This window comes from Halichoerus grypus, chromosome 4, assembly GCF_964656455.1.
Source record: "Halichoerus grypus chromosome 4, mHalGry1.hap1.1, whole genome shotgun sequence".
Taxonomy (NCBI): Eukaryota; Metazoa; Chordata; class Mammalia; order Carnivora; family Phocidae; genus Halichoerus; species Halichoerus grypus.
In genome coordinates, this window is record NC_135715.1 from 69,246,540 (window position 1) to 69,263,607 (window position 17,068).

The following is a 17,068-nucleotide window of genomic DNA, read 5'->3' on the forward strand; positions in this document are numbered from 1 at the left end:
CATACAGTTGGAATCATACTATATGTAGCTTTCTCACATTGGCTTCTTTCACTTAATAATATACATTTAAGTTTCCTCTATGTCTTTTCATGACTCTATAGCTTATTTCTCTTTAGTGCTAAATAATATTCCATTGTCTGGATGTACCACAGCGTATTTATCCTTTCACCTACAAAAGGACATTTTAGTTGCTTCCATGTTTTGGCAATTATGAATAGATCTGCTATAGACATCCATGTGTACATTTTTGTATGGACATAAGTTTTCAGTTCCTTTGGGTAAATACCAAGGAGCACAATTGCTGGATTGTGTGGTAAGAGTATGTTTAGTTTTGTAAAAAACCGCCAAACCTTCTTCCAAAGTGGCTGTGCCATTTTTGCATTCCCATGAGTAATGAATGAGGGTTCCTGTTGCACCACATCCTTGTCTGCATTTGGTGTTGTCAGTAGTCTAGATTTTGGCCATTCTACTGGGTGTGTAATGATATTTCATTGTTGCTTTAATTTCGTTTCCCTGGTGATATATGATGTGGAGCATTTTTTCATATGTTGTTTGTTATCTGAGCCATCATTTGTTGGAAGAGTGCTTCTCTTCCATCGTTTCTGTTCTTTCCCATCTGAGATTCCTTTATTTTATTTAAAGAATTTTCCTCCAGGTTTATTAAAGTATAATTGACAAATAAAATAGTTTATTTTAAAAATATACAATGTGGCAATTTCATATTGTATACATTATAAAATGATCACAGCAATCAAATTAATTAACACATCCATCATCTCACATAATTACTTTTTTGGGTTATTTTGGTGATGGAAACACTTAAGATCTAGTCTTGTAGCAGATTTCAAATTATTCAATACAGGATTAACTAGAATGACCATGATGTATATTAGATCCCCAGAACCTGGGACTCCTTTTAAATGTGCATTTGACCTTCTTGTACTATCCTTTGTGACTCCTAAATCTTGATCATAATTCATGTATTTTTAAAATCTCTGTCTCCATTTTCTATGCTTTCCTCATGCCTAACGTCTAGTTCAATAGTTTTCTCTTCAGGTGTACATAACCTGACCTTTAAACTATCCATGGAGTTTCTAATGATAATGAGCACATTTTTCATTCAAGAAGTTCTGTTTTTGAAGATACATTGCATAAGGTCTTTTACATTTTATGGTTTCAACTTCTTTATTTCTTGAATGACTTTTAAAAATGTGTTTCATAGGTTTTGTCAGATAATTCTATTACCTGAAGAATTATTGTTTAGTTTTGTGGGTTTGTCGACTCCCACTTATGATGGATTATTTCCTCATGGTTTATTAATTTTGGATTATGAGCCCATCCTTTGTGAGACATTACCTGTCGAACTTCTATAAAGACTTGTATGAAAATCCAACATTCTGGAGATGTTTGTGAGGACTGAGTTGGGGACAGATGTTCTAGAGAAATTTTTTTTTGGTTCTTCCTGTTATCTCAGCATCATTTATCATTCTTCTAGAATTAATTTTTAGGTAAGTCTTGGCTTTGGGATTCATAGATCACAGGAAGTCTAAATCTGTAGTGGAAATACACATGGATTACCAAGACACACATACATGCACACAAATACAAACACTCATACATGTGCATTGTACTACACATATATGCATTCCACATATATACATACTTACAATCTTCTCTGAGTTTAGAAACAAGAAAATAAATCTTGCTAAAATTATATGTGAACTATAGGAAAATGGATTCTGGACATATAAAGTTCTCTGAGATGAGTGAAATTTGTGAGATTAAGATGAATCTACTGTTTGTTGAGTAATTAACACATTTCAGGCTATGTGTAGGAATATGTATCTGTTCATTTAAAGCTTTCAGTAATTTTGTGAGGTAGTTATTATTTTCCCCATTTTAAAGGTAAATAAACTGAAGAGAAGTGGTGGCATTTGCTATTTTACTCAAATGTCACTTTTTATTGAGGACTCACACTGCCATTTCCCCTCCTCTGGCAATAACTCATCTGCTTTCCTGATTTATTTTTTTCTGTAGAATTTCTCTCCCTCTAGTACACTATAGATTTTGCTCATTTTCCTTTATTAATATTTCTCTCCCCCTCTACCTGTCAACCCCCCAAAAAGTAAGCTCCATTAAAACAGGCACTACTTTCTGGTCTAAGTGTTCCCTGACTATTTCTGTTACCTAGAATATTGCCTGGCATAATGGCACCTGATAAATATTTGTGAACGAATGAATGGCTCAAATGAGATGCTCTGTGCTTTTGCTTATGCACCATTCTACTTCTGAGCTTTAATTTACAAGTCTGTAACAACTGTTTTGTCTTGAGTTCCTGAAAGGCCTTTCAAAATTTATGGGTTTATTCTTTTAACTTAGTTATGTTCCAAGTAGGTGAGATTGCCAAATAGATTAATTCCAACATAATGAGGTATTTATGCGTATGTACGTCTGTAAAACCATGCATTTGTGAATAAATAATGCTTGACCTCCAGCAAATTAAAGGCCATGTGAAAACATTTGGCAGACTGTAAAGCACTGTTCCAGTATAAGATGTTCCTAGTATTATTTGTTGTTATGATGGTGGTCAGACGGTTAGACCCTCTATCATTGACTTAGGGCACTTACAGCTGGAGGAGAGCATAAAAATGGACCTAATCAATCACTCTACTCCCTGATGTGCTCAACAGAAGAGTCTGTCTCACTTTTGGCCTCACTCTGGCCTTATATCTCCTGTCCAAACACTGCCTACCCAGGAAGAGAGAGAGAGAGATAGACAGCAATAGAAAGAGGACAGACACGAGGAGGCAAAGAAGCAGATTTAGAGAGAGGTAAGGAGGAGTGTGTGTGTGTCTGTGTGTGTGTAGTGAAAGAGCAAGAGAAAAAAAACAATAAATATCAGCAAAAAGTTTGAAAGAGGAAAAAGGAAGAACAGTAGAAAGAAAAAGATATTGCAATAAAGAAGAATGTCCTGTGGATAAAGTGATAAGACTGGTACACATGTAGGACTTAATCTCTGAAGGCAACTCTAGAAAAGTCCCTGGTTGTTTTGCTGAGCCTCTTTTACTGGAGTGTGAATTATCTGCCCTTGAAGATGACCTTGTCAGACAGCACTACGGCAGCTCCAGGTAGCTGTACAAGGCCTGTTTGCTGACTGAATAAATGAATGGCAATAGAAATTTAGATGTGTGGGACACCTGGGTGGCTCAGTTGTTGGGCGTCTGCCTTCCGCTCAGGTCATGATCCCAGGGTCCTGGGATCAAGTCCCGCATCGGGCTCCCTGCTCGGCGGGGAGCCTGCTTCTCCCTCTGCCTGCCTCTCTCTCTCAAATAAATAAATAAAATCTTAAATTAAAAAAAAAAATTTAGATGTGTATTTCCTGAAGTGATTCACTTCCTTAAAAAATGTATTATTTTAGAATCATACATTATGTCCAACTCTTTTCTTATTGGCTGACAAAGAACATGGCAGGACTCCAAAGATGGCAATGATCCACAGTAGTCGAGCAAAGGGCAGGGCTAAGGCTGGAAAGACACAATTGTGAGGGGCGCCTGGGTGGCTCAGTAGTTAAGCGTCTGCCTTCGGCTCAGATCATGACCCCAGGGTCCTGGGATGGAGCCCCGATCGAGCCCCGCATCGGGCTCCCTGTTTAGTGGGAAGCCTGCTTCTCCCTCTCCCACTCCCCCTGCTTGTGTTTCCTCTCTCGCTGTCTGTCTCTCTGTCAAATAAATGAAAAAAATCTTAAAAAAAAAAAAGACACAATTGTGAATCTAAATCAAACTCAGCACCTGGCGGATTTAGCATTAACCCCTATTCAGGACAAAACCTTGAGGCTTTTCTTTTTTTGAAGAATAATATAAAAGAGGTAGAAATGAAAAATTCAAAGCAAGTGAGGAACCAAGACTTTTTTTTTAAAGGATTTTGTTTTTAAATAATTTCTACACCCAACATGGGGCTCAAACTTACAACCCCAAGATCCAGAGTTGCACACTCTACCAACTAAGCCAGCCAGGTGCCCCAGGAACCAAGCATTTTAAAGGGAGAATATAAGCCACTGAAGAGTGGAAAACTAAGACAAAAGGATTTGCTATTTACTAAGCAGCAGAACGATACAGCCTTTGATCTCTAAGGCTACTGCCAGCTACATAAAAATAGGAAGGGTAAATCAATTAATATCACTGGCCCAGTCTCTATGATGGCTATCATGTGATCTGAGGTTTCCACCCCACCCCATTCAGTGACTCTTTGGACTCTTAACTTTTCCTTAAGATCCCTTTCTGGATCTCATACTTTTGGTGGACATGTCTGCACATTCTGACCTGGTCAAATAAAAATAAAGAAAAAGTAAAAAGTTTATGTAAGCTTAGGTCCTGGATTGAAAATAAAGGAATTGAGAGGAAATTTATACAGGGAGCAACCAGAATCTTCATCTCCCCTCTCCAGCCTAGGCCACTTATGTAGTTTAAGCTTATGGGATTTTCTATTAAAAATCTTCCAAACAAATGATTTTGGTGGGTTTTGAATCCATTTGTTAAACATGGAAAAATACATCACTTTTATTTTATTTTATTTTTATTTTATTTATGTTAAATGAGTTTAAGAGAATAGCTGATTCTCAGCAGGGAAGTTAGAAATTTCAACAAGTTTGTATGGGGCAGACATTAAAAAATAAATGTCAAGATTTAATAAGAGCTATCAAAATAAGCTCTTTCTATTTTTAATTATTTTAAGTGAGTTTTAAAAATAAATTTACTTAGCTATTACAGCTATAGAGAGGCTGAAGTCCGGGAGGGACTTATGGAGGGTAAAGAACAGGGAGCCAAGAGTAAAACCCCAGAAATTTATTTATAAGTTTGTGGGATAGGTGGAGGAAGAGCAAACTCATAAATGTGTGAGAAGGAAGAGCCAATGAAATAGTGTAGAACAGGAGAGTGGTGTCCTTCATTCCCAGAAAGGAGCTTAAAGGAGGAAGTGGCCATCAGTGACAAATTTTTCAGAGAAATGAAATAGTTAAAGAAAGGAAACTGTCAATGGAGTTGTTATGAAAATCTCAAGGAGGAGAGCCTCTGTGGAATGGTGAGGGTGGAAACATTCAGTTGTTGAGAAGTCAAAGCACTGATGACAAAGAGTTTACCATCCTTTCTAAATGTTTAGCTATAAAGAAAAGGTGAGAATAGGCAAATGCTAAAGGAGGGTGTTGGATGTCAGGACTGTCTTCTTAGATATGAGAAATTGGAGCATTGTGAGCTGAGCAGAAAGGGCCAACAGAGAGGGGAGGTTAATGATACAGGGGAGGGAGTTCATGCCTGATGGAGCAAGGTTTGAGGCAGAGATCAATCCTGGGTCAAGACTGAAAATAAAAGAATTGAGAGGAAATTTATATAGAGAGCGACCAGAATCTTCATCTCCCCTCTCCAGCCTAGGCCACTTATGTAGTTTAAGCTTATGGGATTTTCTATTAAAAATCTTCCAAACAAATGATTTTGGTGGGTTTTGAATCCATTTGTTAAACATATAAAAAAACATTACTTTTATTTCATTTTATTTATTTATTTTATTTTATTTTATTTTATTTTTATTGTATCCTGTTGTATCCTGGTTCTATGGGGGAAATTAGATATGTTGTGTCTTTACCCTAACAGTACTTTTCCCAAGAATATACCCAGTCATAAGTGCTGGACATGCCTGTGCATTTATGTGTTTTTCAGGATAATGTAGGTGATAGTAGACCTATTTATACACTTACGTAAAGAGACCAGTTTATGACTTGTAGTTAATTAAAATGGTTGCTTGTTAATTACACCACTGTCTGTATTCCTAAATTTTGCTAACAAGAGGTCACCTAAGTTTTAAATTGTACTCACTGCTGTACTATTGTAATCTTCCACGTCTTAGGAAAGCTTCATTGTCTGAAGTTTTGCCTCAGAATTCTTTCCAAAATAGAATGGGGGCCCTGTAAGCCTCTGCTGGAAGAATTTCTGAACATTGGTGACCCGTGCATTCATTGGTTCTTTCTGAGAACTTGTATTATCTCAGGGAAACTGAGAGTTGGATGATACTTGAATTTTATGTAAACTTTTGGATTTTTAAGCCACATGGACCTTCAGTAAATGGTTTAATCCACATTATAGATCTTCCCAGAAATGGGACAGGATATCAATTTATGTATATGATCCTAAGGAAACTCAGTTATAGGGAATTGAAGAGATTTAAGGGCATCTGTCTGAGGTCTTATAAGTAGTTGATGACTGACCTGGAACTATGGCACCAGCCCCCTGAATTTGACTGTGTATTTCTTGGCCCTGAGGGTATATTGTTTGTAGCAGGAAAGTAGATAGCTTCCATTACAAAATCATTACTGAATCAAATACTCTACCACCACGAATTCAGAGAATTAGTAAACAGGTGAAAGTTTTATTGGTTCCCAGACAATCCAGAAATAATTTCTTTTTGTATCCAAACTAGTTGTGAGTTTATAACTCAAAGTAGTTATGCTTGTTCAGGCCCTAGAGATAAGAGGTGTCATTATGAACTGGAGCCAGGCTGTTCAGATGGCATAAGGCAACTGTTCTTGGATCTGCGATTTTGTCACTTGGCCTTATTATTTTCTATTTCTTTATTTGTAATTGATTTCTTCCATATGTGTCATGTAGAGAATATCCTGAAGACTATTCTAATGAAATACACTGAATAATAGGTTTCAATCAGCTTACAGGGCTTTAGGAAGTATTCCTCAAGGACTTTGAGATCTCCTACTACAAAACCATTTAAAAGAATACTCTGATTGCATTTTATATTACTGGTTCAGAAGTAAATATTATCTTTATTAAATATATATCTTCCATCTTTCAAAAACAGGCTATCAGACAATTGACATGTAAACAGATAAATATAAGGAGAAATCTTCGTAATCAGTCTTTCTTTTCCTTATTCAGGAAATAAGAAAATACAAATATTTATCAGCAATACTTTGTTTCTTGAGTAAAATTGCCAGAAGGCTATTTATTAAATAGGACCATATGCCCATTTATGCTACATTAAAAAAACTAAAGAGAAATATGTCTTACATGTATTCCTTGTTAATTTTGGAAGATCCATTTCCTTCAGACCTCTCTTGGAGCATTTATAAAATGATAGGGAGCATATGATTGGTGACACTTTACCATTTTTCATTTTTATCATGTGCATTCTTTGAATCTTTGCATTGCTTACAAACTTGAGGATGATAAGCCAAAGTGAAGGATCACATTGGGTGAGATAAATTCTTGACAATGTAGCATGAATATATATGTAGCAAATTACCAAATACTGACTTGATCTGATACCAGGGTCACCCTTAAGAGACAAACATTGGGGTGATGGGTCTGCTTTTGTGGCTCCATTATATGCTATAGAGACTAGATAGATAAGGCTGCAGTGTTGGGGTGCAGAATGGTAATACTGCTACCTGGGAGCTAAAGGTTAGCTGTGTGTAATCCCACTTAAATCCCCTGGTCATCAGGGCCTCTTTCAGCAACCACGATGGGCATAAACTATTTTAATTTTGATTACAAATAAACTTTAAGAACAAAACAAAGTGATGTAAGTAAGCTTGGCTATGTATAACACAGGTAAATCATGCACCTTCTTTTTGTACACTCATTTGAGACTCCATGTTGATTTTTTAGAATATCTTTTTTTATTTCAAGACCGGACATCAGTAATACACAGAAATCTGATGGGGATGTGGATTGGGTGATTTGCCCTCATTCTTTCCTACTCAGAGATGGCATAGTCTACGGCCTCTTACATTCTCAAGTCATGCTTACATGCTGTTTATATTGTCATGGAATGTATGGTGATTAACATAACATAATAAAAAAAGAAATATATTGTCATGGGAAGTGGTTCAAGAACAGAGGTGGTATTTTCATAACCACCCAGAAATTTTGGGTTTAGAAAACAAGTCTAACCTAGTGCAAAAGACCTTACTCAATCCAGATAAAAGACTTATTTGCTAAAATCAAATGTATTTCTTACAGGCTTCTATTTATATAGCAGTACAGAATAAGAGTGTAGATCATTAAGCCATTAGAATTCAGTTTTATACTATCTGTTAGCATGCTGCTGACCAATACATAGCTTCAATTTTTCTGTGAAATATGCTTCCAACTTCCCTAACACACCTGGCCTTGTGCTTTTCATGTCCACTACTTAACAGTTGAGAGTGCAGACATTCACAAACATAGTTCCCAGATGCTTGGTGCGTGGGCCATGCCTGATGCTTTTCAAGAATGGGAAACACGCATTTGTGCTAAGATCGAAATACCCTGGGCTCAGGGTCGATTCTTTATTTATGTTCCTGATGTTTAGGAAATGTATTAGGAAACAAATCATCTGATGATCGAGGATTGGCAAAGGACATTTAATAAAATGTCAGCAAATATAGGAAAGAAGTTGGGAAGTAACTCACCATAGTGAAGAGAACAAGATGGAGGAAAGTTTGAAACCATAAGGGAAAAGGGCAGCCTACCTAATGGGGAGGAAAATTATTTGTAGAATCCTAATGGAAAGATTTCACTGATGCCAAAAAATATTTCACTTGATCAAAACACAATGGTTTTTTTAGTCACTATTAAGTAATAACAGGTAAATTACCAGAACTGCCATGACATATGAACTCTAAGATTGTTTCTTGGCTGCTACTGGATCCACATAATAGGGAGTAATCTGGAGTTCTCAGCTGCTTACATTCCACTCATTAAAGGAACTCAGAGTGAAGCAAGCAGTGAAGACATTCAGTTACTGCCTCATGCTTCGGGAAAAAGGGGGAAGATAAAAATTAAGATGTATCTTATTAACTAGGTGGTGTGTTTCCTAGCTATATTCTCTATCAGGAGAAACATGGTAACAGCCAATAAACACTCTCTGTAGTCTTTGTCAAACATAAAGTAATATATGGACAAATGCAAAATATAATTTTATTTACCTGATTTTTTTTTTTCACATATAAACTTACATGATAACAACATGTCCAGGCCTTCACAAGTACTTTTCATTTTCAAAAATCAAATCCAAACTTACTGGCCTTTTTGTTAAAAACAGTGGGAATTTTTCTGAGTATGCAAATGGTCCCAATCAAACCACTGTTCTTAAATCCCCTTTAATACCTCTCATCTGTGTGTTCTGTGAAGGCAGAACTTTCTAGCAATAGGAATACAGCTCTAAAGAAATTATACCTGAAAGATATTAAAATATAGCTTTGGCAGTTGGGGTGCCCAATTTTTCTTTGTGTCCTGGGCAATCTGAAGAAAAAGATCTTGTTTTAGATCTCAGCTCTACCGACATTAAATAATAGCCAAGAAGGCAAATGGTACTAGGCTTAGTCAGTGTGTCTCTCTGCTTCTATGTTGGATGTGACAGCCTTGTGTAAAGATCTGCTTTCAAAGTTTCCACTCCTCTGGCCTCTGGAGGGCTGGGCTTGAGGAAGGTGAACATCTCAGAAATCCTTTTCCATCAGTACAGCAGGATGCTGATGATTTCATTTGACATTGAAAAAGCAAGGGAAGAGATGCTAGGCTTATGCTATTATGGTCACACTGGCATTAGATGTCATGAATGTTTTTATTTTGTGGACAGTGCAACTCAACTTAAAAGCAAACCATGAAGTGCCAGCATGTGGGTGTTCACCAGTAGGTTGGTCGTGTTGACTAGCTACAGACCAACTGCACATCAGCCTACTGTATATGGATTCACTAGTGCATTTCAGGAACGTAAGGGTGAGAAGAACCCATAGGTACAGTTCTTGGCACGGTTGATAAATAGTACAGCTGCCATTGGATTGTGGTGCATGCCAGAAGTCATTCTGCTGTGCTCTCTGTGCAGAAAGGTTTGTTGTTGGTGGAGATGAAAAGCATTGCAGATGTCACCTTCCAAACGCTGTACTTTTCTTATAAGTAGTCCACTGAACAAGTCCAGGGATCTAAAACCATTACTAGGAAATTGGTTTCACTGTACCATCCCCAAGGGTTATTTTGTTCAAAACCCCAAGTTTAAGTGAAGAGGAGTCATCTGTCCACACAATGGATGTAGAGAGACTCTTTTTTTTAGTTTTGAAAATCGATTTCCTCCGATGTTTGTGCAGCAGCTGTTTCAACTTGTCCTTGAAAAAGCTGGTTGTGAGAGTGTAGAGGATTGGGTTCAAGGCACTGTTTACTGGAAGGAAAAAAATGACTATCCAGGAGGTGATTGTGCCTGGAGAGGGAAATGAAGTGTGGAAAATTTCATGAAGTGGAAATTTTAAACAACACAAATAACACATAACATTTTGTAGTCAATGCTATTTGGGGAGGGCTACCTAGTTCGCTTAAGTTTCCTTTAACTTTTTAACTTTTAACTTTCACCTTATTGAAAATCTCTCTGTGGGAGGAGCATAGGAGCTATGAATCCAAGGTCCTACCATTCTGAATTTCAGGAACTACTTTGTAGTTTGTTGTGAGGTCAAATGAGAGGAAATATGTAAAAAACACTTCATAGATTTAAGTTGATATGTAATGTATTTTTCTTGTTTTTATTGCTTTTCTTGATAGAAAAGTAAAAAATGAGGAAATACTTCTTAATCAATAGATCAGTGTTCAGGAAATGTCTGGTCCAGGGTCAGATCTGACCTTGGTCTTAACTCCACTCCTGAAGGCCTTATTGCCCCGCCCCTGTATTCCAACCATCCTATCCAGAGTGGAGGCTGAAAATGTGAAGAGCAAATGAGAATACATCTTCCAACTTAATCAATCCTCTTGTGTGGAGCCTTACAGATACATTTAGAATATTAAGGGAAAGATGCCACAAAAAGTCCTTTGTGAGGAGAAATTTGTGATGGTAGTGTCCTTTCCAAATACATCATGCACTTGGTTAAGATGAAGTGTGTTTTCCCCTTTATGCACAGCCTGCTCTTAGGGTCAGACACTTAGCTACGTGACCATGGGCAAATCACCTAAGCTCCCTGGACCTCAACTACCCTATCTGTGAAAGGGGCTGATGATAACTTACTTGATCGAAGTCAGGGGGCTGGGTCAGAGTCGGCGGCTCTGCTGACGTCCCTCTTCAGCACTAATACCTGCGATTCTCTGACCCCACCACACTATGCTGCCTCTTCCCACATCTCCAAAAATGCAAAGAACTCTCAGCTCAGGTGAAGAGCTGAATCGTAAGGCCAGGGATACCTTCCCTGTCACTCTCCTTTGTCACCTTCTCTTTCCTCCCCACCCTCACAATTTTCTTATCCTTTAGATACCGTTACTTGTTCTTCTTTGCCCTGCTTTATTCCTTCCATCCTTTCTGTTCTTCTCTTTCTTTTCTATTTTTCCTGACTGCTTATCTGACCTTTCTTCCTCTCTTTCCTCTCTCTTGTTATCTCTCCCTTCTCCTTTTTTCTGTTTGCCTTCCTCTTTTCCTATCCCATCTTCTCTTTCTTGTCCTTATTTATTTTTTTGAACTGGAAAGAATATGGAAGAAAAATATCTATATTTAGCATATCTTAGATTTATTAAAGTTTCATATTACTATGTTACTTGTATTTAATTTTTAAAAATTAAACAATATGGACAGTGCATGATTGAAAAAAAAAAAAAAACCAAAGCAAAACAGAACAAAGTAAGTTGCTTTTTGTCTGTTATGTCCCCAAAGGAAATTGTGACCAGGAATGAGACTTCCTATTCAGTCTCAAGGTGACTCACTAATGTAAAGTCAGCAGGTGAGTTCTGAGAAAGGAAGGCTAGTGCTGGCTAACATTGAGATGCCCAGGAAGTTGTAGTAGACTGGATATTTCAGAATGGACAATTCATCTTTCCTCTTAATTAACTCTGGTCCTCACAGCCACCTGGCTCTCCCCAACCCCGAGCAATGGCACACACATTCTTATGGCCTCTGCTCTCCCCGCCTAGTGGAAGGTCCAAGTAGTCAGCCCCGATCTCTCTCTTGATCTGCACTTTCACACCTTGCATGGCTCCAGGGACACCTCTGCCTTGTGGTCAGGCTATATGGACAGGTTAAGGGGAAGCTGGGGATGCTGTGTGTCATTTTGCAGTGACGCATTTGACAAGGCCTCCCGTGACTCTGTGCACAAGCTGGATGGACATAAACTGTTACAACTGTTTGGTACTTAAACATTCATCACACTTTTATAAGTGCTTCTGAAGGGCCAACCCCCTGCATGAGCCTGGGGTGCCAAGATGAATAAGACACAATTCCTGCCCTGGATGGACTCCCCAAGTGGAAAGTCTAGTTCATTGAGAGTCAAGCCAAAGCCCTGGGTGGCCCCTGCATGGCTGTGATTTCTAGGTCCTAGAAAGGGATTCAAATGAAATCCTAACTCATGAAAGGTTTTTTCCTCTGGTTGAACTAGGGGTGTGGGTGGGAAACCTGGCCTTTTTGATGAAGCACTCGAACAGAACATCTCACACTCTGCAGAGTGGAGCCTCGTGTGACAACCACAGGGCAGGGACCAGGGGTGTGTGCCTCAGAATCACAAGGGGAACTTTTCCAAAATCCCCGTGTGTAGCCCTTTGCCCTTGTAGATTAAATCTAGAACCTGGGCATATATATTTTGATTTTTTTTGTGTACTCTTGGTTAAGAACCACTATCTAGCTCAGGTAGAAATGAGACACTAAGTCTTAGTTTTTTGTTCTTTTTTTTTTCCAGCTCCTGTTTTCTTATCATTCTTGTCTGGATTGCACCACTCCCCAGTTTCTATCTTAGAATACAGATTATAAAATACTGAAGAAATTAATAACTGTTTGTACCAAAGTTGTAGGTATTTACAGAGAATTTACTATATGTCAGGCACTGTATTCTGTCCTCATCAGGGAGTGTAAGATGGCACAATGTACTTGGGAATAATAGAAGGGACTGACCTGGTATTTCCACCCGGAAGAGGGAGAGAATTTTAATTACAAATACAGGAATCCAGCAGATGGCATCAGAGAACACTATAAAAAAGAAACGATTTGCAACAGCCACCTCTCTTCCAATGTGATTCCTCACTTCCGAAGTCTGCAAGGCAGTTTTTTTAATGGAACAGAACATAATAGTATAGGAAAACACAATGATGAGAAAAGCCAGCAAGTTCACACCTGTTGGGAAAAGCACAGCTCTTAACATCTCAGGGGTAGAAATCAACAGTAAAAATATTGTGTTACATAGACGTTCATTATGGTGCCTCTTCTCATGCTGTACTACCAAGAAGCATTCTTTTGTGTAAGCCCAGTCACAATCAGCTAAAAACCTTGAATCTAAGGCTATAAGCTAACGGAATTGGGTTTGTCAGATCAAAAAGATATTTAAAATACACAAACCCTTTATGAAGAGTTACAGAGCTCTGAAATTCAGATCTAGGTGTATCGTCAGGTGAATTTTAGCTTTTTTAAAGTCAGAAAAATGCTATTTTCATTTCTTGCTCTTTGCAAATTCAAATCTTAAGGGATTACTGTAATCATACGTACATCTCAAAAAATAAACATGACCCCATTTCTTTATCTTATAAATATGAACAAGATAACCTTGGGATAGCAAGAAGATAATAGCTTCAGAAACATTATTTCTCATGGTTTTTTTTTTTTTTTTTTTTTTTGGTCCTAAGTAAAAATAATACATAGAACAAAAATCCATTTTTGTTTTTTTTCTCAGATAGCTTACAATAATTTAAACTAAAATTCAGAACCCTTTAGACTTGTTTTAGAAAAAAAAGAAATAAGAAAAAATAAAAAATTCAACTATATGGTTTATTATTTTAGGGTCAAATATGTTTAAACGATTCTCACTTAACATCATTATCTTATAATGTTGACTTCTTAGTCACTTTGTTATATTCTTTCTATAATAAAATTCCTAAGAGTAATGATCCTATTCTTCACTGTGAACATAAAATATGCTTACAATTTCAAAGTTGCTTAAAAAAATGTTCTTCTGAATCTAGACTATATGTAAGAGATGGGTGAGGTCTAGGGGAAAATTCTATAAATTCCCAGTGTTCTGTTGTTTTTATTCAAGGTATTTCACATTCTACAGAATCTCATAATAAAGTCATATGGTAGAATTTTATAAAATTGGTTTATGTTAGGCCTTTTGTCAGAAACTTCAGTTAAGAATAAAAGAAAATGACTGTTAAAGATGATCCTCTGGTGCAAATTATGAAAACAGACGTGATCGGACCAAAAGTGTGTGTTCTAAAAGCTCCATAGGGATGCGAGAGGTTAGCAATAGGGGATACTGGGTGAGGGGCATATGGAAACTGTACTAACCTTGCAACTTCTCTCTAAATCTAATTCCATTCTAAAATAAAGAATTCATTTAAAAACTGTGTATTCTTATACTCTTTAAAGAGAAGAAAGGGCTCTGGGACTCCTCTCATAGGTAAGCCAAGTGTATATAGATGATGATGAGATACGTGTGTGTGTGTGTGTGTGTGTGTGTTACTATCTGTCTATCTGGAGTATGTCACAGGTGCTAAACCCATTTTAGCCTATCCCACCCCCTTTAACTGTAAGGTCCAGCCACACCTAACTCCTTGGCCCTTCATCTGGACCTGTTCCTTGTCTATGGGCCTCTACATCTACTGCGTCTTCTCCTGGAATAGACTTCACTTGGCTAATGCCTCCTTATCATTTGGGCCTGAGGGTTTGGACTCATTTCTATTGGAAAGCCTTCCCTGGTGCTCGGATTTGGGGCTCCTAGAACATCCAGTACTCCTTCTTTGTGGCATTTGTGAGTCTGTGATGTAAGAGTGTATTTACTTGTCTTTATCCCCCTTTCTGGTGGCAGGTCTGTGAGGGCTGATCTATTGTGTCTCCAGTACCCAAAATAGTGCCAGCCTATAGCAGGTGCTTAATAAATCCTTGATGAATCAGTGAATGTACTGGTGTGTGTGTGTCTATGAAGTGCATCTATGCTAGGAACAGCTTACAATATCCATGAAAAAATAGCTATAGAACAGGGTAGTATGTAAAGACTATTATTAAAATGGTGCTAAGAAAGTGTATTTCTCAGGAGAAGAGAAGGAATAGATGAAGATCTGGGACAGGTTGTTAGAGTCATTTTGTTTTGCGTTTAAGTGATTAATTTACAATTGACCTCGGTAGTAGCAGGACGTCACTGAAGGTCTTGGAGGGGCAAACACAGTCTTTTTGATACTCAGGTAGTGAACAGGTTAATAGGAGAGGGAAAGCCTCCAAGGCCAGAGGACTAGTAAGGGCTAATGTAATAAACTCTTATTAATAAGCCCTTCAGGGTTGAGGTAGTGAGGTTTTAAATTAAGGTGGTAGTAGGTACAGACTGGAAGAAATAGAAGACAGAGGCATATTTTAATGAAAAACTATTCAATGAAAAAGAAATGATGATAGAGCTTATTGACTACTTAGATGAGAGGAAAAGATGAGAAAGGGAAATTAAAATGATAATACTGCCCTAGTTAAAAAATGATGTGGAAGTCGTCTTAATTTTAAGCAGGAGGGATACTTATTAGACAATAACAAATGCTTTTTTCTAACCTTAAAGAGCTAAACTTCTCATTCACTTTTTTTAACAGAGAAAGTAGGATCTTTTCTAAAAAATTAGGGGGAATTAAGAAAACTGAAAAGCAAACAGTTTTATTAAGTACTCTTATGTTGTTGACTTTAGAGCTGCATTTACCAAAGGCAATAAACTTCCCTGGTATTTCCATTCCGGTAATCTCCTGCTAGTGAGTTTCCAGAATTTTATTATTATTATTTACTTAACTCATATCTAGATTGTAAAAACAAATGATTTCAGATAACTTGATGGGGTCGCAGGTCAAGGCACTAAAACTAGAATTCCTCCAGCTCAGAGTCACGATGTGAAAATCAAAGGGTCTTACAGATAATAAAACATCATCCAGACAGTATGCTTTTGTTTCTCAAACTAAATCTCTATAATAAAAAGTTAAATAAAAACTCTAAATACTCAATAAGAACTTTTCTTTCAAAAAGGACACAGTCTGGAGTATAATCTTTTACTTTCTGAAGTGGACAAATACACATTTGCTGAAATTTCTGTTGTTTCTATCAGAATTACGTTGGTCCAGAAAATGAAACATATAATTTACCTAGGAAAATTCCAAGAGAATACCCTTTGCTTCCTATATCTTCCGTTTGGTCATAATAGAGTGGGAAACATACACCATTTTTTCCATAAAAGTTTCCAAAATAATCCTCATTCCAAAATGGAATCACAGCTATTAAAAATCCCACAATCCAGATGCCAGTGAGGATGACTGAGGTCTGCCCTTTTCCAGGACGAATGTTACTGAAGGGAAAGACAATGACCAGGAACTTCTCCAAAGTCAAGTACGTCAGCAGCAGGACAGAGACTTCGGTAGACAGCATGGCCAGGAACCCCATGAGACGACACTGTAAACTCTCCATCCACAGCAAAGCATACTTCTGATACTGCCCGCGGTATTTTATATCAAAAAAGCCAATGAAGAACAAATAAACACCCATCAGGCAGTCTGCACCTGTTAAAGAATTAATACAGTGTCTGTTGGTAGTTCCCAGCATCTCTGTTTTGGTTTTTTAATTAGGTCTTCCTCCTCCATCCTGTATTAAATGAACTAATATAAACACCGACAACAGTCTCTAAAGGACAACGGACTTCACGAAAGGTGTCCTAATTCTAAAGTACCACACTGGGTCTTTGTTTTATAATTTAAAAATAATGGTGGTGGTATGTGTGTGGGGGGGAAATTTGTGTGTGGGAAGCTAGTTTTTGAACAGCAAACAAATATCACTTGCATAGTTAATAAAGAAAATAATTTTCTTTGGGCTTGAGGAACACGGGTGCTATTGTAATTGAAGGTTTAACAGAGCTTAGTTTATAACCCAAAACCTGTCCTCCATAATCTGTCCATTGACTCATTGGCTCCCTGTTACCCCATTTCCAAGATACAACCCCACATGGTGGGTGCTGGATCACTGCAAATCTAATTTAGATGCAATCTAAAACAGAGAGTCAAAGAGAACAGTACTTCATTCTTAGAAAAAAAGCTGCCCAGCTCATATAATTTATATTAAGTGCCAT

General features: G+C 37.5%; 2 protein-coding genes across 22 annotated transcripts in view; one reads left to right on the forward strand and one right to left on the reverse strand.

Moving 5' to 3' along the window:
• Positions 1–17,068, forward strand: part of LOC118521761 (uncharacterized) — a 479,907-nt gene that overhangs the window by 30,307 nt on the left and 432,532 nt on the right. The window lies entirely within an intron of this gene.
• Positions 9,974–17,068, reverse strand: part of RXFP2 (relaxin family peptide receptor 2) — a 54,937-nt gene continuing 47,842 nt past the window's right edge. Inside the window, exons 16-18 of the mRNA XM_078070503.1 lie at positions 16,095–16,505; positions 12,889–13,107; positions 9,974–10,233 (exon numbers count right to left, since the gene is read on the reverse strand). Of these exons, the coding sequence (XP_077926629.1) occupies positions 9,974–10,233; positions 12,889–13,107; positions 16,095–16,505 (890 nt within the window). The remainder of the gene's footprint in view (positions 10,234–12,888; positions 13,108–16,094; positions 16,506–17,068) is intronic.